The sequence below is a fragment of the Cariama cristata genome, unplaced genomic scaffold (genome assembly GCF_000690535.1).
Source record: "Cariama cristata isolate BGI_N322 unplaced genomic scaffold, ASM69053v1 scaffold796, whole genome shotgun sequence".
Lineage (NCBI taxonomy): Eukaryota > Metazoa > Chordata > Aves > Cariamiformes > Cariamidae > Cariama > Cariama cristata.
This window is the reverse complement of record NW_009623616.1, coordinates 90,774-115,256: the sequence shown is the minus strand read 5'-3', so window position 1 is coordinate 115,256 and position 24,483 is coordinate 90,774. Positions and strand designations below refer to the sequence as shown.

Below are 24,483 nucleotides of genomic sequence, written 5' to 3'. Positions count from 1 at the left end.
AGGGAAGGGACCCAGCAGTTTTGTGCACCAATGGGCTGCATTTTACACACCAAGGAAACAGAAGCATTTCCTAAAGCTCAGTCTCTCCTTTAGTGGTGTTCACATAGAAAATCAAAGATGCACAGGGATATACAAGCATGTATCTTATTTCTCTGTTGGTATGTTTCTGTTTTTCAATGCCCTAAGAATAGAAATGGGCAATAGCGCAATCCAGGGAAAGATGTGTCTTATTTTCTATCGCTATTTAAAGAATCCCTTATAGTTTTTTTTAAAATGTTTTGTAAAGAGACAGCATTTGGAGGAAGCAAGCACAAGACCGGTTTATAACACTAATTCTAATTTCACTGAATGATAGAAAGAACTATATATGTAAAGTAAAACTGGTACTCCTACTCCTGCTACTAATAACAGCAGTAGCTAAGAGAAGGGCATGCTCATTTTAATTCATTATTCTTTTAAGGAACTTCTGAAAATCTGCCTTTCCTTTCCCCATCCCTAGCACATAGAGAGAACAAATGTATTGAGTATTTTTTCTTGATCCTGATTGGTTTCATCCACAGATACAGTAACTCTTTCTGCTGCATTTTAGAGCATTCTGTCATGTAGGAAGTACCACAAATCAGAGAGCATGGCTACATCTCTATGATTCAATATTGTTTATGAACAAAAGTGAATGAAATGGGAAAAATGAAATGAGAGAGGTTTGTGTTCATAGGACAGATTCTTCTCTCCCTCTCCCAGTCTTTCCAGTCTCTTTTGATCTTTTAAATCGCAGATTTTAATAAGCACATAATGCAGTAAAGAAAAGCATGGCTTTGCTTTTTCCAAAATTTCCACAAGCAACATAACATCTCTTTCGTTATAATTGATTTTCAAGTTTGTTTAAAATGTTTCACGAGGCGTAACCTGTTGAAATGAGTCATCTAGTTTTCAGGGTGTTCTGGGAATAAAAGGTTCCTGTACAATTTAGGTGTAAAAACACTATTAATATGTTAGCACTAGAATAACTCTCCCTAAACATGTTGAAAATGAAGTTTGATTTTTTGATTTGAAAGAACAGTTCAACTCACCATCAATTACACTCAGAGCTCATTATATTTGTGCTGTTATAATTATCAGTCCTTTTATGTCTTAGGCCTTTCTTGTAGCTCTTTGGAAGAATATTTTGGTTTTGATGCACAGCTGCTTGTTTCACACAGGTTCTACCTCAAAAAGGAAGATCTGATATCAAAATGCTGTTGTCAGCTATGAAAAGCAATCACAGCCACCATTTTTTATGTTTCCTCAAAAGGCATATATGAGACATTTCAAAGTGTTGTATTGGAGGGTTTCACAACATTCATTTTGTTCTCTTTAAGCAACTCTCTGAACTGGTACTTTCAATGTGTCATGGATCCCATACACATTGTTGCCTCTTTAAAGGACGATACTCTGAAGTTCTTATACTGTGTGGTATTTTACTCCTCAAGTAATCCATATTGCTGTTGGCATATGAAGAAATGGAATAATCTGAAGCCAGATCTGAGAACTGGGAATTAAAAGGAGCACATTCTCTAGCACTTTCCTCAGTATTAGTTTCTGTGTGTGAGTCTATGGACTAAACAAATTTCTTTTTTTTAATACTTTCCTTCACATGTCAGCATTTTAAACAAGGATTGCTGTAATAGCTGATTATAAAGCTTGTCTTGTCTCTAAAAAATCGCCAGTCCATAAAAAAGCATTATGCCAAAATATGTGATTTGGAATGATAAATATTATCCTTCCTGAAATTCTACTGCTTGGACTTGGCTGCTGGGGATGTACCAGCACAAGGGTTGTTCTTTCCCACCAGGCTGCACATACATCCTTGAGTTTGTCCTCTGCTCTGAGATAATGTGACAGACTTCCATTAAAGATTATAAATCTGGTTCAAGAAGTCTTCTTGATGATATTGTGTTTAAATACATGCCAGGCCATGATGTAAATATGTGCATGAGATAAATACCTGTTCAGTGCTTTTCAGAATGGTTTTTGTATTCTTTGTATTAAGAAGAAACACACCTTTGATCATGTTGCACACAAAGAAGGTCCCAGAAGTAGTCTCTATTGGCTGAGAAACATCTCTGTCAACCATCAACCCTTTGTAGTAGTTTCAAGTTGTTTGAAACATTTAAAAGCTTGAAATGTGCGTTGAGTCAGATGGGAGAAAGACTGCATCCTTAGACATTGAAGCGTAAAGCAAGCACAATGCATACACAATGTTAAGCTGTTCATGGTTAAGCCTCAGATGAGGAGCTCAGTCATGATAGTACTTCTTTAAAGGGTTGGCTGGATGAGTGCTTCGTGGATGTAGTGGAAAACTGAAGCATTTGTTTTGTTTGGGCAAGTTTTGTTTCCAGCATATTTCAGGAAAAGGCAAGTCGTCTTCTTTTCTCTGCATCTGTTCTGTCAAATGACAGACATCTCTTCTGGCAAAAAAATCTTGCAGTAATTTGTCTGACTACCACCAGACAGGTAAATAAAGCTTGAAAAACAGATGTTTCAAAGAACAAATTTAAGCAACACTAGGCAATGTGATATACATTTAACTGTGCTACTTAGCTTCTACAGATTTTTTTTCAATAACTAGAAAATAAATTCTGTAAAAAAAGCAGTGCTTAGAAGAAAACTTTCCAAGAAGATTCCACATACACTATTTTCTTCTATGTTCCCATAAAAATGTTAACAGTATAGAAAATTAGTCAATGAACTATAAAGTCCTGTCATAAGATGCTAAAATGGACTTGTTTAACCAGAATAGTCATGAATGTAAATGAGTAATGTACCCTATCAACTAAATGTAAATGTGCTTAAAAACATTATGTTCTAATCAACTGCTATGTCAGAAGTACACCCCTCTGAAGAGTTCTAAGATGGAGAGAGAGGGAGATGGATTTTACTCGAGTGTCTGTATTCTGCTGAACATACAGTCAGGAATTAAACTAATCACTACGAAAAGTAGCAGAACATGTTAGTGACACCATGTCCTTCACATATGATGCATTCAAATACAGCATTCCAGTTCATTTGTAGATGAAGTGTTGTTGAGGAACTACCCAGCTGAAAGTAGTTTATATCTCGTTAGGAATGCTGGAACATTTTGGTCATGCCCAAGGCCAAATCATACCATTGCTGGTCAGCATACACTTGTGCATGCATGAAAGGGAGATGAGACAACAGATGTGACACTGCATCTATCTTCTGAGTTATTTGCCCAGGAGGAGTTTACCTTTCTAGGGACACCTAGTCAACAGAGAACGAGGCCAAAGAAGAGGCAATCTGATACTCAGTGCATGATGTTAGACAGTCAGCTATGGAAGAGGAGGTCAATGCTGAATTAGGCATGTCAAGTTGTTCTTTGGGCACAATAACTCATGTGTTCACTCCACCTATACCCCAAGCCAGTCCCATTCAAAAGTGGTGTTTTCTTAAATTAAGGTCACGAAACCCTGCCTGTCAGATAACACAACTATCAGCTTTTGGGGACTTGACTTCATTTCTGTCTCATAGTGTGAAGGTGGTCATGGTCATGGCATGTAATTTTGTTGTGATGTTGTCCTTATGATTTTCAGGGGGTTTCACCCTCTTTCATGCCTGCCAGAATTGTGTTTATTTTAATATTCCCTGTTAATCTCCACACCCCTAGACACAATGATTCTGCTCCTCTTCCTGTTGCATCTTGAATAAAATTGTCTATAGCTAGTACAATTTGATTTAAATTCAGTGTTTTCAAGTGTATATTTAACATTCTTGAGGTAAAACAAATGAGTTGGGCCTTCAGGCAACTTAGGGCTCAAGACACTTACTTTGTGAATTTAAAACAATTTTACGGGGCAGGCAGGTACACAGATGATCAGCTCAGCCAAAACAGTGCTGCCTCTAGGCAAGCACACTACAGCATACTAGTTATCCAAGGATGTGTTCATCAGGGACACATCTCTCTCACTGTCCTTTAAACGGCACAGGCCACGCTTTTATGAACACACTTCATAACTTTGTTGCTCAAATTTGACCCAAGATGTATTAAAAATATTTAAATGTGCATTTAGTTCTCATCCTGAGTACAAGTAACATTGAATAGAAAAAAATACAAGAGGTCTCATGGAACCTACTTTTGGTACAAGGAAAACTTCTTAATTTCCAAAGAAATAGCAGGAAGTAACAGCACAATAGCAAGGCAGTAACAGGATTTATGCAGATGCTTGTGGCACTGGGGAAGTCGTTTTAAATTACAGTTTTGCTGAAGCTGTATGAGCATCTTTCATGAAAAAGTGACAGAGAGGAAGGATGGTGCTAGATTTGTGGAAGGCAGGAGACCCAAAACACTGCGTGGAAGCACACTTCTATAGTTGGGCTGCTATATCATTAGCAGACTTTCTGAGAAATTTTCCTTTCCTTGAAGTCAAATTACCAAAGAGGAAGGGATTGGGGGAAGCAAGAGGAAAAGAGAGATGGCTGATGTGCTCCAGAATGTTTTCCCACAGAACTTGGAGGCAGAGGAAAATTTCAGTTCAAAATTTTTATGGCAGGATTTTATCTCCCCAAGTTTGTGGAGAAGATTTGGACTGTATATTTAGTTGTCAGATTGTTAGATGAGGGCTTCCATGTGGTAGTCCCATCAGAGCCCCTGCCGTGTTTGGGGCCTACAGTGTACTTTGAAAGATGCATGCTTGCTGTTATTACACAGAGATAAGCTGCAATATATTTTTATCTATGAAATGTTTTGTGTATTGAACATCAAGTCTGACAGGCAGAGAAGCAACTTCTGTGGTTGCTGGTTCTTACGCCCTGCTATTACAGAGAAACACCACCATCCAGAGTTTTACTTGCATGACAATTTCTCTAGTGAGTAAAGAGATACAAGAGATTTCAAATGAGTTGACCTTGCTATAAATAAACCTAGCTATACCTGAGAAAAACAGAATTACACTAGTTTTGTCAAGCTGACCATAGAACTGAAATCCTCAGACTGAAAATACTGCAATTGCGACAGAATGCTGAAATGTCATCTCATTTCTTTGCAAATCTAACCTCTCAGTAATTGTAAACATAATTTGATGGAAAGTCCATTGGAACAATTTGCTGACCTTTGACATTCTGATTATGTATAATGCTTTGTAAAACATTATCTGAAATTATCTAGTACAGAACTTTTATTTTCAGAATGACTGCTGTGACCCTGGTTTTGAGATAAAGAAAAAAAATTATTTCAAGGAAAAAAAATTATTAGAGGAAGACAAGGCTCTTTATATCACATAAAGTTTTTCTCTGCCAACATACAGCTGCTTTCTGCGGTATAGTTTCTAAGGTTTTATGTGAACTCCTGCTCCCTGATTCAAGTGTGTCCATTACTAGAAGGAAGGAGAAAAGTAATTGGAGAGCCTGTTGAATTTTTGACAGTATGGATATAAGAGTGATGGCAACAGTGTAAGACAACACAGAAAGAACAGTACATCTTAAAGCAATAGTAGGATCTTAGCATCCATCTGCTGGATACTGGTTTATTATTAACTCTGTTCATTTTAAGATGCAGAAATCTGGAAAACCTCTTTATTTTTTTCCATGTCTTCTTCATTTTGGTGGCTTATGACCCATTTCCTAGAATTGCAGAATAACATAAGTTGTCAGGGACCTCTGGAGATCATCTGGTCCAAGCCCAACTTAGAGCAGGGCCACCATACATCAGGTTGCTCAGGGCCTCATTCAAGTGAGTTTTACATATGTCCAAGGACGGAGAATGCACAGTATCTCTGGGTAACTTGTTCCAGTGTTTAACCATCCTTGTGGTGAAAAAGAATTCCTTAATATGTAGTTTGGTTTTCTGATGTTCCAGCTTGTATCTGTTGCCTCTTATCTCTGTACACCTCTAATAAGAGTCTGGCTTGATCACCTCTTCTCCTTCCCGTGTAGTGGCTGAAGATAGCGATAATATTTCCTCCCTTACCTCTCTCTTTGTAAACCTGAAAAAATGTAATTCTCTCAGCATCTTCTCATACATTACGTGCTCCAGCTCCCAACCGCCTTGTTGACCTTTACTGTCCATGAGCGTGGGCAGCCACTAACTAGCTGATCTCTGCAGGGTATGAGTTTGCTGCTCTCTTTTGTGAACCATTCACCAGGATTGTCATGCTTAACATATGTGAAATGTATTACATTATGGCTTATATTTGCAGAGCCATGGTAACTTTTGGAACTATGCCAGTTTATAGTGCCATGAAAATTTAACTGCTTATACCCTGTGGCAGCCACATAGGGCACAAATGTCCCTTGAAATGTCTAACATGTTCATGTGCTTGAACAGCTACTAAGGTTGTAAAGAGAAATCTCTGTACCTGTACACACATTATTTTAAAACAGTAACATTTTATGGGTCTTTTATTGTGATTATTGTGCTTTTGTTGCTCAGTTGTCACAAAAATGGTAGGATTACCTTCTAATACCATTCACTGAAACCTTGACAGCTAGATGCAGGTTTGCTTGCTTCATGGAATTTTAAAGTTCCGAACTGTATTGTTGCATTTGATTAACATACAGATAAAGGAATTAACCTTTAAATGCTCCCCTGAGAGTTTAGGAAGTTAGTGTAACTAAATATAAAGAAGTTTTAATCATAATTTTCTATGTTTAATTGTAATGCATAAATTACTAGCACTTATGAGAAAGTAGACGTTACTGGGATGAAAAAGAAAACTGAAGCCAGGAGACTATAGCTGTTCATTTTTTAAACATTCATTCTCTGCTACCTTCTTATATCAGCTGACATACATCTTCAGTGATTCTATTATTAAAATGGAACAACTTTTCCTGTTAAATTCAAGGTTACTTATAAACCCAAGGGTTTATGTTGACCTATGAACAATGTTTAACAACAGCCCTAATACTTTACTGTTTGTTTCCGTAATCTGGAAGTAGATTCATCCTATTTCTGGCTTATTCCCATATTTCTGTTTATTTTTATCTTCATTAGTTACCTAGTGTGAATTACTTTTAGTAATGTAGCTGTGTAAGGCTATCTTGTTCAATCTCATCTCTTGGAAATAAAGGCATCCAGCTATTAATTTCTTCATTATGCAAACACATAATAATTGATGTTCATTTTCCTTTTATCCAAAGAACAAGAAATGTATCCAACAAAAGCTTAGTAAAAATTAAACCCACAGAAGTCCATTTCAAATGTTTTTAAGTACTATTATATAAAATATTGTTTGTAAGGACAGGCGAAGTACCAGCCTTACCCCTACTACCGCGCTGTCTCAAAATCATTCGTTGTTCTATGAGTCAAGATCATTCATTGTCCATAAGTCTCAATTTATTTTAGGGGAACTGAGGCACAGATAAAGAAAACATTTTGCCAGAGCGCACACCCACGTATTTGTTGCATGGCAAGGATTTAAACTTCATTTTCTGTGCTTATCCCTGGAAAAACTAACCTTCCTCTCAAGGAGTGCACAGTGTCCTGGAGGGACACCTCACCAACTGCTAGGCCTTATGCATTGCTCTGAGCAGACTAAGTCATCATTATGCAGAGCAAGGTACATTTTTATGATTTTGCTGGACTGCAAAGTGTAAAAAAGCCCTTTCCACCTTAAGTACTGAAATAGATTTTGCAGGAACAGGCCACATGCTGCCTCCTTGGCCCAGGTGACAAGAGCAGTGCTTTGATGAGAGGCTGCTACCAGCGAGAGGGACTCTTTGATTATGCACTGCCCAGCGCCACGGGCTCACCGCTGCTTCTGGCACCAGACCCAGACATGCTGCTGTCAGAGAGAAGCTTTTGCAACGGGCTCTGAATTCATGAATCTCACCTCCGCAGGAAGACGAGCAGCTTGCTAAGGCTCTCCAGAGGGCAGGGAAGGCTAAAAACACTGCTTCTCACAGCTAAAGGAATCCTAGCTCCTTCTTTAGTTTATCTGTCTTTCTTTTGGTAGTCAGTGTCTTGTAAACCAAAGCTGGGATCTAACACTCTGGTTCCAACTGAACAAAAATACTTAATCTTGTTTTAAGTCCCATTTGTTGCATACTTTGTTGTTTTACTGAATTAAGGGCTGTAACACCAGAAAACTTGACATTGGCATCTTGACTTGACATCCACATTTGGCTTCATATGCTCAACCTTTCAGAAAGAATCTCTGCTTTTCAGCTGAATGTAGTATCTACTAGCTTCATGTTGGCAATACTATTTTTACAGATATTAGTGAGATAGTCATAACTAAAATTTTTCTGACTAACAAAAGCTTCTGCGTCGAAGAGAATGTCATAATGATCAAAATCACATTTTTGGAGTACATCTTAATTTTTAATCAGTTTAAACACACAGAATACTTCAGAGAGAAACATCATGTCCCTTACATGGCTATAATATAAAGAGAACAGACTTACTAGGAAGGAAGGGAAGAAGGAAAGAGATAAAGAAAAGTTGCTCGGCGGTGGCATTTGGAAAAGTCATGTTAATTCCAGCTTTGTTTGTAACGTTGATTTTTGCTTTCACGTTTTGTGTTCATGCTTTCCCAAAGAGAGGACTAAGTTTTTAGAGGCCTTTTAAGGGGAAATATCATTTAATAAACCACTTCAGTTAAGTAAGAGTGGATGCCAAGTGATGTAGGCTAATGAGACAATTTAGGGCGAAGAGATTATATGGAAAATCTCATGCAGTTAAAACAGAATAAGAACTGAATAAAGAAAGGAAGGGAAAGTTACTTGTTGGAGTGATCAAATAAGAGAGGAGCAGAATATTTCTAGAGCAAAAATTGCCATGAGATGTTTCCTAGACTCATGAATGCTTCCAAGAACTTTTTCCAGATCAATGGCTAGAAGGAAACCAATTTTAACCCCAGCAGTACAAAGATGCCGCCCTTTTAAGAGCTGTAGAGCAACACGAGCTTTCTACTGGGCTTTACAACAAGAATTTAAAGGGCCAAAGCTCTCTTGCTGGGCCGCACCTTCATTTACACAGAGTATCCTGCTACATTTTCTGGGCAGAATGGACGTTCAACAAGAAGTACGAATGTAATACAGTAGACAAGAAATATCCATATTTTGGCTACAGGAGGAGAATTGTTTGTTTTTTTTTTAATAAACAGTGGTATTTTCAATCTTGAATTAATTTTGTAGTTGTTCTGTGAGTTGCAAACCTCAAGGAGCTGTAAACCATAAGAACAGCCCTTTTAACCACAATTAGTTGCTCTCTGAATATCCCCCACACATTTTTCCCCAGCCTTTCTTTCTTACCATAAGTTTTTTTACCATAAGACCTTCAGTAGTGTAGTAAATTTTGACTCTCCACATATTGCAACCACCACTGCAAGGAGAGGTGTAAAGTAAATGGAGAAATGGCAGTATCATTTTCTATTTTTCCCTTGAAATTTGTATTGTTTCTTTTTCAGGTGACTGGTTGGGATTTTTCTTTAATGAAAGGCCCTGAATCTCTGAATTTCTATTGAGACAGCCACCTGCATTTTTTCAGCAGATAGAGTATAATTTGAAACTATCGACATATCTTGCAGGACTTTTCTGCTTTTTAAAGTTCTCCTCAAGAACTGTTCCAGCGCACCACTTACACTCATTTCCCCAGCGTTAGACTTTTTACAGCTTTCCAGCATCAGGAACAGGCTCAGGCTACTATTAAAATGGGTTTGCCATCTTCAAATAGTGTGAGCACAATTGGCATTTAGTAAAATAAACATGGCCCCATTATTTCTTAATGCCTTGCTTAACAACTTTGAGATTAGACCGCGTCTCCCATACTCCCAGTAGGCAGCACTTAAACAGTGAGTAATATTTCTGTGTGCCGTAGTCAAGTAATCCCAAATGTAAGTAATTTACAGGATGGCATTAGGGACTGTTACAAGAGACATATTGTAGTATGTCACTGAAAATCAGCCTGCCTCTGCACGTTTGATCAACAGCCAGATGGAGGCTTTTATCACATTTATTTAATCTGAAATATACATAGTAATTACAGTGGACCTCTGATTTTTTCAGTCCTCATTGCTGTCTCAAGAGAAGGTAGGAAATGAATCTGTCAATTGCAAACTGGTGTGGATGTGACCCTCTTGGTAGAATCCGGATGTATTGCAGCTAGCAATGCTGACAATAGAGATCATGAGTGCTCCTGGAAATGAATGCATGCTGCCAAGTTAGAAAAAATAGGCCCATAAACCAAAAACTGTGTAGCTTTATTTTTTTATGAATGCAAAAAGCCTCTAGGAAAGCAAAGATCAACCTTATTCTTAGCAAATCCATTACCAATCAATGGCATTAAGAGCAAACAGTCTCTCACTAATAGCTGGATGGTATTTAACTTTAAGGCATCTGAAAACAACAAAGTCTTAATGTTCCCAGAGGAGAATTTGGTTAAGATATTGAATTCCATCAAGCATGTCATTATTAAATGGGGAAAATATTGTTGTTTCCATTAGTACAGAGCTGGCATAAAGAATGGATAGCATTCAATTAAACCACAGGCAAAAATTCAAACAAATTGAAGGTAGTTTTATTGCTTGGACAGAAACTTCACTAATGGATATTGCCATTGTCCCAAAGGATTTACATAAGATTTTATGCCTTAATTAAAACAGCTATAAAAGATGCCTCACACATTAACAGGGGTGCTCACCTTCCTATCAATAATTTACTCTTCTTTTCTGTTACTCTGTGCATTACAACAGACTGTCTCTGCTAATGTCTCTCATATCTCTGTTTCTGAGATGAGCTGGGTCAGTCAACAGCCTCTTTTGGATCAGTTACCCTAACCGCAAGTATGCCTGGCTAATCTTCTAGAGATATATTGACAGATAAAATATGCTATTAACTGCCAAAGAGGAAATTCTGTTACAATTACTCATACTGAGTAGTCCCACGACAGATTAAATTGCTATTCAGCATGAATAAGGTGTCAGATTCTGGCGGTAAGTGGCTGGTTTACTGGGGTGTTTTGATGTCATTATAGGCTTATAATTATTCTAATCTGATTTGGTAAGAAAAAAATTAGTATGACAAGCATAAAGAATTCATTTGAACAATAGGTTTTCTTCCACCACAGAGTAAGTTTTAATTAGAGCTGTTCTCGATTAAATTAAAGCTGCCCTTCTTAGTTTGAAAACTCTTATGAACATATTCAGCACAATGTACCTTGTGCAACCGTGAAACTGTTCATGCCTCTGTGATCCTTATGCAACCATACCTGTTCTCAGCTAGCTTTATGTCAGTGGCTCTTCTTTACTGGTGAGAAAGCCTTCTCCTTTCTAGCTTCTGCCATTGGGAACAGCTTTGTCTCTATCTCTGCACTTCACTGAACGTCTCCATTTGTTTCATACCATTTCTCAGCTGAAAGCATGTCTGTCTTGCACTACTTACTTGAGGTAGTATTTATTATTTGAGCTCTGCAGTGGTACCGATTAGCTCTGAGAAGCAATCTGTGAGGGAGTTTGTATAACAGAGAGCATAGAAAGAAGTAGCAAAAAAGTCACAGTGGAAACATTTATACTACTTTCCAGTAGGCTTAAGCTATTGGGACTTCCTTAAGGTTAGCAAAATAATTTTCTTAAATGCTTTGAGCAATTACTCTCTTAGCAATCTCACCGTAGTTCATGATGAGTAGTTGTGGTGATAATGTGTTGCTTTCTCATGGTGTATGAAAGATAAGACTACCAGAGACCATCTGAGTGCCTGGCCCCAACGCCTGCAACGGCAGGCAGCAATAGATACCTATGCTCAGAAAACTCCGCTGAGCACATGCTCCACGCTCCCTTGCCACACAATCACGTTTATATTCTCTCTAGCAAACTGCAGTCTGTAGGAAGTGACGAAATGCCACAACTATAAGGTACTACAAGGAAGGGAGCAGAGAGTACATTGGCATCTCCAGTCTCTGTGTTAATTATAGTTCATTATTTGTATAGATCATTAACTTCTGATGACAGGAAAGGAGGAGTTGCGCACACACACACACACCCCTACTCCAGCTGGTGCCTGTCCTTTTTTTGATGAAGAAAACCAAGAAGAGCAGAGATCCTCCTATGTTTATTGATGGAACATCATCAGAAGAAAGATGACACGTATGAAATGTGTTTTATCTCACAAAATAGGAAGTCATGCATCTCGATTTTGTAGGTAGGGATGGGGTCTTCCTTTTTCCTTTTTTTTTTTTTTCTTTTAAGTATCTAATAGGCTGAAGTTTCCAAACTTAAATCTGCTTTCTTTTGTTTTCTGCAATGGAGGCACTAAGCATTATGGAACTTCAGAAGAAGACGAAAATTAAAATGCTGGAAGCAGAGTTAAGGCGTCACCTGCCTGTTGCTGCAGCCCACAGTTGACTCATTCGGGGAGAGAAACTTAACAGGGAAATTCTAGAGTCATCTGTGCCAGTTGTCTCTTCCCCTACAGCCTGCTGTTTCAGTAACCAAAAGTTATAGTTAGAAAGGCTGCAAGTATTTCTTCAAACCCTGAATTGATTTAATTATCCTCCACAGAAAATAGGATGAGGGCAAAAATTTGCAGATTTTAGTTCTTTCTTCCTAAGACAGTCTGAAGCAATTAATGAGTTTATTGACGGACAGAAATATAATGTTGTCAATAAGAAAAGTCTTTTATGTGCTCTAATTAGAGGAACTATTGCCTTCAGGAGACTGGAGCTTTTAAAGCAGCATTAAGACCAAAAAAAAAAAAAAAAAAGGAGAAGAAAAACCTTTTAAAAAAACCTGTCAATGACACAAGGCACAAAATCTGGAATGAGGCTCTAAGGACCCTGAAAAATACTGATAAACTTTTTGTCTTAACGTTTTAGGTATACAGCTCTCTTATTAGCATTTCAAAAAATACATTTACAAAATAAATAGGTATGAGTAATGCTTTTATTTACCTTTGACAAGGGCCACCTACTTACAAATACACATCAGAAGACATCTGGGTTTTTTTTCTCCACTGAAAGAAGTCTTAGATTCATGAGAACAACATGTACTCTTCAAAAGGAGTGGTAGGTTCAGCTGCTGAAACAGTAGTGTGGGACTTTTGTCCTTCTGGGATGTGGGCTCATCTTAATAGGAATGTAAATATAATTCAGCACAGTGAAAAAAAAACACTTAGAGGCAAAATGGGCCAAATGTAGTAACACAGGAAGAAAAGGCTATCAATTCCTTTCAAGGTTTACAAGTAAATTTTGTTTCTGCCTGGCTTCTCTATGGTTGATGATGTTCTACTGTTAAAATAGCCATTTATATATGCTGTATATTAGTACACTGTTTTGTTCTTCTTTGCTTGAGGCACTGAAGGAAAAAGAAGCTTGTCACATATTTTAAGTTCAGAACTGGTTAATAACAAAACACATTTTCAACGAATTTCACAACCAGCCCCTTTGGGCAACTACTCTTTGCAATTTAAATGAAGGTGCAGAAACTTTCTTTCCCCCCTTAACAATACTTTCACAAGTTTCATGTACATGTATTTTAGTGGTTAGCAGTATATTACAAAATGAGATTAAAAGTACCTGTTTCAGCACTCCAGGCCAGGCAAGGGAAATTGAACTCTGGGGTGCCCAAATTAAGATGCTAAAATGGGTAAATTCTACTTACTAGCATTTATCAGACAGGACTACTGCCACTTTTCCTAAAGCAAATACCTTGTCAGCTATCACTTCAGCCCTACTTCCTATCCTTATCGTGAGTAAATTCCTATTTTAGTCTTTTTTCCTACTGATATTAGACAAATCATTGAGAAGTTTGGTGGGTTTTTTTTTTAATTTTTAATTTTCTTTCCAAAGTTTACATTTGTGGGACAATTAAAAACTATGTGAACCCTGTGACTAAATCTGGTGAATGATATTAGCCTAAATACATTTTAAAACTCAAGTTTGTTCCCTAAGCTGCAGAAAGAAATCTTCTCTGGTTTCCAATGAGATTGTACCTCATGGTTGACTGCCTTTTTAACTGAATTATATAAATACTGCGGTGTGAGCTGACCTGTTATGAGACAAGAAGGAAGAGAAGCAGGAAGAGTGGGTATGGGGGGAAGAGGAAAAAGGTGAGATGGGAAGGGCTCAGATGTTATAAATGCCACCTAACCACGTGAAAAGCTTCAAACAGGATCTGTGCCATATTGGACACCAAAGTACTCACCATGGAGAGAAACCTCTAAAGAAAAATTGATTCTCGGGCACAGATTTTGACTGAAGCTTTTGTCTCTGTAAGGGTTTTTCTAAAGGCATCCTTCCTATAGGTTCTCTGATATCTAATGAGGTCTGAGCTCCTGCAGCAGCCTGTCCTCTCAAGTTAGCTATAGGAAAACAATAGTCTTGAGATATTCACCATCTCTTAAAACTTGTTGTAATGGAACCATGGTTCTTAAGTAATTTGGACCAAGTGAAGGAGGATGATCACACAAGCCATCTCTCCCTAGAAAATTAACCTGAAATGCAGAGAAATTTCAATGGGTAATATTTCTAATTTAACTTACATTCACTGGTGGACTTCACAAAACCCAAAACTACTTGCTTCCCATAGTTTTTGCAGTTTGCTCTCCTCTGGCTAAGCCACTTAAAAGTAGTGGAGGTTTAGATGTCTCATGATTCGTGGTTCCTTGCTAGATTTTCTCCAGAAACGTTCACTGACTCCCACTACTCCTTTTCACCCTGCCACCATCTGCAACAATTCAACAGCCCTCCAAATATGACAGAGCTATTTATTTAATTTTCGTACTTTTTGGGTTTCCCCACCCTAAAATGCACATTGCTTTACTGATCTGATTTTGAACCAGACCCTTCAAACAGTTGCTTTTGCAACAGTATGAAGTATTGGCAAGTGGTACTAGGGGTAATAACAAGTCCCTGGATATGGAGAAAGAAGCAGGAGTCACTTGAAGAGGTTTTTCTGCCACATAAATTGTAACATGGAGCCATGCCCCAGGATCCCTTGCTGGAGCGGTTCTACTTTGCCTCACCAATTGATTATTCATGAAATCACTAAAAATGACTGTAGGCTGGTGATTTCAGTACTTCTCTGAGAAACGGGACATCCCAGTTCTTTTCCCGGCCTTAAAGAACAGTAATTTATGACTAATACATCTGCTTAATACGTCTTCATTTTGTGAATGCTATTTAAGCTCCACTGCAAATTAGGACCTTTATTTCCAATTTTTCTTTTAGTAGAAATGGTCAAAATAAATTATGATTTTGGATGCCTCAAACCTGGGTACATCTCATGCTCAGACCGATTTTTTAAAACTTCAGCATCTGAGCCAAAAATACACGTTAATAAAGTTCTGCAATAAAGGGGGCTACTTGAGCATATATTCTCCAAAATATGCCATTTCAGCATTCACAAGTGTGCTTGTTTTCCATTTGCTCAGGAAAGGGTTATCTGACCCTTTCTGGCAGCCTGCTCAATCAAGTCAACTATGCATAAATAAGAACGAAATTTATGTGGGAAGAAAATGAAATTAGATGAATAATTAACATATACTTTATGCAAAAGCATGAAAAACTGTTCCAAAATTTCTCTGCTTAACTAATGTGTGAATTCATATAAAAATATTCTGCACTGAAACTTTGTCAGCAGGTCATGAAAAGCACTTCTCTACTTGTTTAAGAGGTGTAAGATTTACATCATGTGTTTCATTTCTTAATGAATGATACATTTTTTTCCTCTTAGTCCTTTTAAGTGTGTTAGTTCTGTAGGTTTGTGAGCCAACAGTAATGGAGACATCCCAGAAGTTGAAAATGGGTGCAACTTCACAGCATCAGCAATCAGTATTTTGAAGATGTTTCCTAAATTTAGGACAAAACCAGAGAATTATGAGCTTTTGTGTCATTATCTTCCTGTAAGATTTCCTTAGTGTTATCAAAGGATGAAATAAACAGAAAAAGAACTGATCTTTGAAGAAGATCTAGTCTGATTATCAAATTTTAATTTCACTGTTTCAGGCCATGACTACTGTAGCTGCCTGTGCTCATGCAGTAAAAACCAGTCTATATTTATAACAGTATCAGAGTAATCTATTTTTTTTTATGGAAACAGCTGGATTATAAGTATTTATTGCACAGTTGCATACTTAAGATTTCGTTTGCTGGAGTTATGTGTGTGACAGGGCAGGATTTACCTGGTAAAGTCCATGAAGCTTATAATGGGAATCTAAAAATAATCTGAATACTGTTCTGTTTTTTGGAAAGCAAACTGCAGAGTGGTCAGCTCCCAAATACAGCCTTAGCACTTTCCAGAACTTTAATGGGAGTTGCTAATACAAATGCCTAGAACGCTTGGATAATTATATATGTTCACTCTATAAATACCCAAAATACAAAATGGCATTGTTCCAAACCCCTGTATTTCTATCTTTCAGATACTATTCAGGCACATTTGGACATAGTAATTATTTATACAATGATAGATAGCCGCAGATCTAGAATTCACTCATGGGGCTTAGGTCATTTCATGAAAGGCAAAAGTATAGTGCGTTATTCTGTATGCATAATGTACAGCATATTTATATTTAATGCTAACATTATTTTTCTATGAGGAAAATGTTTCTATGAGGTTCACTTCCTGTTCAGAATATTGTTTATGTTGTATGGATTTTCATTTTGAGATGAAAGAATGCTAGTTTCCCAAGAAACAAGCCGCTTTTGAGGATCTTTCTTTATTTCCTTCCCTTCCATCTCTTCCTTCCTCTCCTTCCTTTCTTTTATTGCTTTTAACAAATAAATTGTTCAGCGGTAATATAATGATAATAATTTTTTTTGTGGACAAACTTGTCTAGCAATATTTATCAATATAATATGGCTTTAATACCAAGGTTAAGAGATTATAGCAGAAATACAACACTAACTTTGCATTCCAGTGAGTACCTAAATTAATTTTAAAGTTTAGAACTTCAACCTATAGCAGCAGTAGAATCTCATTAATCCACACGAATAAGTGGGCACCATATATTTATGCTGGCTTTTGGTCACTTCATGTAGTCACATCAAGTATGTCAGAGGAGGAGTGAGTAGCGATATATGTGGGAAATCACCTGAGGATGAAAACAGAGAGGCATATTCATCTCAGTGTATTGTGAGGATTTTTATCTATAATGTTTATTAAAGCTCAAAGAGGAGATATATTGTAAATCTGGGTATTGAGCTAAGGCTGTACACTGCAATCAGCTTTTCAAAAAATGCCTCTAGATAAAGCGCTGTGCTGACCCTTCTCTGGATCATACTCTGCATCAGGAAGTATATTATCCCTATAAATATCTCCTTTCTTTCTTTAATTTTACTGCTAGTATACTAGCAGGAGTTAGCTTTTAGTGGGAAAATGTGTTCATGCCGCTCCTGGCCCAGTGTTGGGGAGGAGCATCTCCTGCAGGTCACACCCAGCATTTGGGGACACTGGTGCTCCTTAGTGCCCAAACGGTGCTACCTTTTTGCTGCAAGGAGGAGGTTTATGGCAACACTGCTACAGGTGCCGCAAAACAGGAGTTTCCTAGATGGTTCAAGCAGGCTGACAATCCTGCAGCAAGCTGTCACCTGCCATTTTCTCAAGCGGGTAGTTAACTCCTCCTTACTCCTCTCGGAAAACAGAGGCTCTGCAAAGTGTGGGAAGGGATGGCTGCGTGCTCCAATCTCTTGCGTTGGGGAGGCAAGACTTCAGCTGTCTTGCTTTTCCCTGCAAGGTTTCTGGTGCACAGAACTCGGGGTCATTTTTAGTCACCAAAATAGAGCCGATGTCCCCTTGGACTGATTCTGCATACTCAGCGTAATGCCACCAACAGTAGCACCATGCCAGGAGATTCATAGAGACAGAGAAGGAGGCAGGCACAGCTGACTTTATGAGGTGTTTTCTAGCTTTTTGAGGCTAAAACCTGTTGTTTGCCATCATGTCCACAGAAGGGCTGTGACCACCTTCCCCAAAGTCCTCTTATTAGCCAGAAGAGAAAGATGTGGGAGCTCAGAAAGCCAGCGATAAGTGACAAAGCCATGCCTGATGGTTTCAGTGACTGTTAAGAGCAGAACTGTATCTGTAACAGTGGCCATACCCCTTTCTGCTCCAGCAAACTCAAAGCATAGTTTCAGTATGCCTGAGAGTTTACAAAAGGAGAAGAAAACAGAATTCTTTTATTTCATCTATATAACATTATATTTATGTATACTTGTGTGTACGTAGATATTATCTATACATCTTACTGTTACACAGTGATCCCGGTCAGCCGAATGTAACTATGATATCATGGAATCACACATCCTTGACATTATCAGAGGCCCTTCTATCATCTTTATAGACTTGCCCTCTCTTCTGTGTAAATATTTTTCCTGGCTTTCCCTTTTGCAAAGCAAAGAAGTTGTTTGCAAACTATTTGTAGAGTATAAACAGCTCCTAGAAGGGAAATGCCCTTGAAGCAGTGAGAGTAGACTGATTGCACCATACAGTGCATGCTAATAGCATCTTCAGAGAATTAGTATTACTTCTTAGCAGAGGCGTTTTCATTAAAATAGAAATCTTACCATGATCCTTAGATTGAATTTTTACCTTCTTTTGCATATTTCAGTTGAGTCAACAGTCACAGGTTGCTGGTTCATTGTTCAAAAGCTCCAGGGAATTACTCAGCCCTATAGTAGTGCCATTTCCCATGATTGCCTCTTTGCAACTTTTGTGAAGCACCCGGCAACAGAACAGGCAAACGACCAGCACAGAAAGCTTGAAATCTGGCAGTATTCCTAGCACTCTGCACAGAGTTAGTAAAATGAACCTGCTAATACATTGTTATATCTATTACAGCTTGCTCACGTTGGATGTTAATCGAGTATTCATAGTAAATTCAGAAACTGATGTTTGAGACTGAACAATGATCTTTCAGGTTGCCTGATACCTTTATCTGACCGAATTCATGCAGAGGAACTTGGCGCTGCTGCACTTTATCTTCCTTTTTATTTCTGGTGCAATAGGATAGGAATGAGAGGAAGAGCATATATAAGGGTTCCCCACTGAGAATCAATTCTATAAATTATGTATTATGCAGACACTATTCTGCTGATGCTATCTGATCCCCAATTCTCAGTTCCTTGTTTCTCCTTCTATAAATAGCTATGGCCAGGTTTTCAGTTGTAAAATGACGAGGGCAAAACCAGGAACCTTTCCCATTTAATAACCTCTGCCAAAGAAGAATAAGGTAATATTTTTGGTAACTGTGATGTCCTCAGGGCTTTAACAATCTGGGAATACAAGCAGCACTATGTTGTTGATAAGATACTGGTAGTAAAAGTGGGAATAACCATACTGAATATTAAAGAGGGAAATGCCCTATTTTCAGGATGATGCGTATAAAACTTGATATTGTGAATTTTCCTGTTATTTTTTGTCTGTGTAGGACCACTTTTGCTTTTTCTTTCTCCCTCTAGATCCAAACGCTTTGGCTGGACAGACCGGACCTGACCACGCTCTTATAGGAGGAATAGTGGCTGTAGTTGTCTTTGTAACACTATGTTCTATAATTCTCCTTGGTCGATACCTGGCAAGACATAAAGGTAGGACAGATTTAGTGGAAATTCAGTCTCTTTTGGAAGCAAGGAATGGTTTCACCTGGGAGTGCTGTTCCCTTTCGCCTTCCCCCATCTGCTAAATGATTTGGACAAGAAAGCTCAGTTCACAGTCCAGTCGCAAGCGAAGTCCCTGGGAATGTTACCATTTTCCAGTGGACTGGCTAAGGCAAAAGACATCTAGTTACATGCCCAAGGTCATCTCATAAGTCAGTGATTTAGAGAGACTAAGAGGTAAGATTGCCCCTTGGTTTTGGCCCTTAGCTCTAGACGCTTAATTATATGATCTCATAGTTTTGACTAGTATATCAATTCAGCAGAATATATATATATACACTGAGTGAACAAGATTTTTCATTTTAATAAATTGTGCTAATACTTTAGGTATGTATTTAAAGGATAACATTAGAAGCCAGTGGTGAGTTTTCAGATCAGTGACTCTTTTTACCAATGATCCCACTGGAATAAGGGTTTCATTCCTGGGTCAAGCTTTACTTTATTCAGAGATTTCACCTTAAGAATTCTACTCCCTTCATTTTCAATCCCCCCCTGCCATTAGAGATAACAGGGATGGAGGGACGCTGACTTCTGACTAAGCTTCTCTATGATGCTATTTTGACCTATTTAATTCCAAAATCATTTATTGAGATGTAACCTCTGAATGGCTTGTAGACCTATTGTTAAAACTCAGTTGATTCCCTACCCCGTCCCACTCCCAATGCCCCTCCCCCCCCCCCCCAAAAAAAAAAAGGAAAACAAAGAGAGGATTAGTGTTGGTATTAACTCATTAAGTCTCATTTTACATAGGATAATCATATGGCTAGCAGACATAAACTGATAAAAACGTCTTTTTAATTTGATTGGACTGTCCGGGGGGAAAATCAAGCTTTTTTTAATGAACCAGTGAAAGTGTGTCTCTTTTTATTTACTTTCCTGAATGAACAGTTATACATCTTATGCCAACATAAATAATGCTTTTCCCAAAGGGAAAGTTGGCTATTGTACACAATTATTTTTATTCATATCCTGAGCATAAAAATATCTATGATAGTATAATGTGAGTGTGTTCAGTTAATAAAACTACCTCAATTTTGTAATTCTTGGAAACCACTATGATACAATTCTGTAAAATTAAAGTATAGATATGATCAAGAAAAAAAATAAATACAAAAATAATCGGTGGTAATTTTTTTAAAAAATAACTGTTTAAGAATGTCTAAGTCTTCAGACTTGGTTTGGTTTTTATGGGTAGCTGTTCCATGAAATAACCAAGACTTTATCGCTTATTCTATAATTGCAAAATATACTGCAGTTAGATAAAGTGGATTTTTATTAAAAGATTTCCTTAATTTATTGTGAATATACTTGAATTTGTCTATGCACATTATCAACATTATCAGTATTAATACTATGAATATTTCTCAGACAAATTAGAAAGTTGAGCATACCTGTATGATGTATACTAAAAGTGTGTAAAACTGTTCATTCACAAAGCAATTGGAGCATTGTTAGAAATGTACTTCCTATAACGCAGCATAAAGTTAAAAAAACCTTAATCTTTCTTTTTTTTTTTCTTTTCTGTTGTACTGATTCCTTTAGGAACATATTTAACAAACGAAGCAAAAGGAGCTGAAGATGCACCTGATGCCGACACAGCCATTATCAATGCAGAAGGCAGCCAAGTCAATGCAGAGGAGAAAAAAGAGTATTTCATTTAGATGCAGAGCTAAAATCTTGGAGTTTTACTTATCAGGCTGACTGCTGGAGAAAACTGGCTATCATTTCTCAGAATTCATTTCTGCCATCTTCTGCTATCTTTATTAACTCACATACCTGCTATCAGTAGCCAGTTTATGCCAACAATCAGCTGTTGACATCATCATTCTATAATTACAGTATCATGCGTAAAGCAGGACATTTCTTATTGCCTAAAATTCATATCCACTGCTCTCTTAACATACAGTGCTTGAATATACAGCCTTAACAATGTTAATCATCATCTTAACCCAAGTTTTCTACATTTCTAAATGTTATGCAGCTTTCTTCTTTTTTGGTTTTCTTTTATCATGTCCCTACTAGTGTGTCATAGAACAACATTCATAACAAGTACTATTAGGTAAGGACCTAATTTACTTACATAAAATGTTAAGTCTAAGATTAGAGGTTTACAAAGAATGTTTTATACATGTCTGTCTATAATTCAAAAAGCAACTTGTTTTTGAAACATGCCCCAGGAAACACAAAATGAAATCTTTTTAGTATAGTTTCTTGTATGCTTGGATTTGGTGGAAAAAAACTATCACTCCACTCAATTTTTTGTTTTGTTTTGCTTTGTTTTGTTATGTTTTAAATGGTACCTTGACAACAGTGCCATGTTTCAGTTGTAAAAACATGCTGAATAACCATACAGATTCTGCAAAGTTAGATAATAGTGCTTCATTTGAAACAAATTTGTCCTGCCCTTTTACTGCTTTTTGGGATCCCCAAAAAAGTTTTTGGGAACTTTCTGAGTAATTTCTGTTTTTATAATTTATTTGCTTCACATGAACTCACCTGCCTACTCAAATTTGAAGTGTTCATGGGGCACAACTGCAAGGCATTTTAGTATCTGTATATAGTGCATATAATAAATTCAATTAAACATTATTTGATACATATTTAACTTTTTCGGCAGTAGCTAAGTCAGTCACAAGTAAGCATTTTCTAATGTCCATTATATCCCTTTAGATATGACTCAAATCAATATTCTGGGTAGATAACATGTATTAGTATTTTTTTGTCTGTATGTCCTAGCACTGTTCAGCAGCAAACTTTTCTAGTTCTTGTTAATTTTTGCTTTGTTATACAATGGAAGCACAATGTTATATGGAAAGGTAGTTTTAAGCTAACAACCAGTGCACAGCCTCAGGTTTTAAATTACAACCACATTTGATTACTATCCTTAAAAAATACTATTGAGTTGCTAAAATTCTCAATTTTTAATTTGGCAGTTCCAGAGCTGCTTCTCTATGTTGGTTTGCCAAAAAAAAGAAAAAAAAAAAAAGAAAAAAATAGAAGTGTTAAAACAAAAGATATATGTTTGTGTATACAGTAAATGGACTAATTCTTTATATTAAATTCCTGTCTATGCATTTTGTGAGGTACAAACTTATGTCACCGTGAATGATAGAGAATTCCTGCCATGCTTTTAGCTCCACAGTGAAAGTCTCTGTTTGGATTATTTCTGAAATTTTTTGTGTAATTGACAGCTGAAATATCACATGCTCTTAAATATGACAACAAAACACTGTAAGCCCATCGGCTTATTTCCTCTTCCAATGAAATAAAAAGGTTGCCATAACAGCTCTTGGAAATGATTCTACACTGGAGAACGCAAGTTAGTCTAGCCGGAGCTTGTCTTGCTCCTAAGTTTTGCACCTTTGACAAAAGAGTATTTCTCTCTGGTTGCTGTACTTGTGAAGCCTAAAAGCATGATGGTCTGCCGTAAAGGACTTTCTCCTGGGATTTTATTTTTGTGTGGGGAAGGGAGAGTTTGGAATATGACATCATGTAGTATGGTAAAATGGAAGATAAAGGTGCTGTGTCAGATTATTTATCAGAAGAGTATAAACCTTTTAAGGACAATATTAGAGTATTTTAATTGTTTTTGTTGAAACATTTATCTTGTTAATTTCTAAGAAAAAAGGGTGACGTCAATCAAAGCAGCACTTTTTTTCAAAATATACAGACATAAATAATATGATGTGGTTGAGTGTTAACATAATAAATCATATACAGTATGACATTTTAAAGAAATAAGTCTGCATTGATGTGATTGCATGCTTGTTTTTACAGTTCACTCCATACCCATCTGTGGAAAAATGCAATAATATGTTAATATAATATGGTAGCTTGAGAGAACCAGGTAGGTGCTACTAGACACATTGAAAACTAGTATAGGTTTACAAGATATTCATGTCTTTCAAAACATACACATGTAAAAGGCTGGCAAAGGAAGTCATTGAGTTTAATACCAAAAATATGGGTTCTTGTCACAACAGTAACTTACATTAGCTACAGTACAGTATCACATAAGACAAGGTTTTAGTTCAGGACCTGGGGCCCACTTCAGCCGAGCATTTAAGCACATGCTCAGCTCCAGGTGTTGGAGAAGTTCCATTGGACTGTAAGGCACTATTCATATGCTTAAAAGTAAGTGCTTCCCTGGATGAGGGCCTTATTTGCTCAAGTGGAATTCCCCACCATCGTGGTGTTTACGCCTTTTTTCATTCTTCCTAACTCCAGCTGGCTTGAATAGTAGTGTTGTTACTTGAACCATTACCCAACCAAGGTCAAGTAGGACCTTCAAAAGCAGGATTGTCCTTGGGGTAACCATTTCAAACCATTTTCTCCAGTGGCATAGAAACAGCATTTAAACTTTGCAAAAGGAAATATAAATTGTACTGTTAAAATAGGTTTTTTCATTGGTTTTCCCTTATCTTGCACCTGGTGATGTCTGCCTCTGTGTGAAAAGCAGGTGTGAAAAACCCCACACCAAGCGTAGCGTTCTACCTGGATAGCACTTTGCAGGCCTGTCTGGTCTTCATGGGTTTAAATTACTACACTGGGTGTAAAGAGGCATCCCTCTTTTTTGTAAGCAGAACCATGGCTCAACACTGATGACCTTCAGTAGGCTAAGCGCCAGTTATCCATCTCCTTTGTCCAAGATCCCATTCTGAAATACCGCTTTTATTATGGTGTGAGGTATCCAGCGAATGTGTAAAATGGTGACTCTGAATGGGAACCATCCTCGCTAAAATGTGTGTGACATCCTCTCCCACACGCACTTGCAGAGTAGTTTTCTCAAGACCAGGTAGCTAGTTTCTGCCAGTGTACTGTTTACAGTGTCGATTGCTGATTATTTTTAAACTTTTTGATGTAGATTTTCTTTTTTTTTAATGCTTCAAGAACATTCTCATGAT

At 37.4% G+C, this 24,483-nt stretch overlaps 1 protein-coding gene across 1 annotated transcript in view; it reads left to right on the top strand.

Moving 5' to 3' along the window:
• CADM2 (cell adhesion molecule 2) overlaps positions 1–23,317 on the top strand; it is a gene marked incomplete at its 5' end in the record, with an annotated part of 65,180 nt that extends 41,863 nt beyond the window's left edge. Inside the window, 2 exons of the mRNA XM_009702791.1 lie at positions 19,385–19,510; positions 21,122–23,317. Coding sequence (XP_009701093.1) covers positions 19,385–19,510; positions 21,122–21,240 — 245 coding nt within the window. The remainder of the gene's footprint in view (positions 1–19,384; positions 19,511–21,121) is intronic.
• Between the last annotated feature and the right edge of the window lie 1,166 nt (positions 23,318–24,483).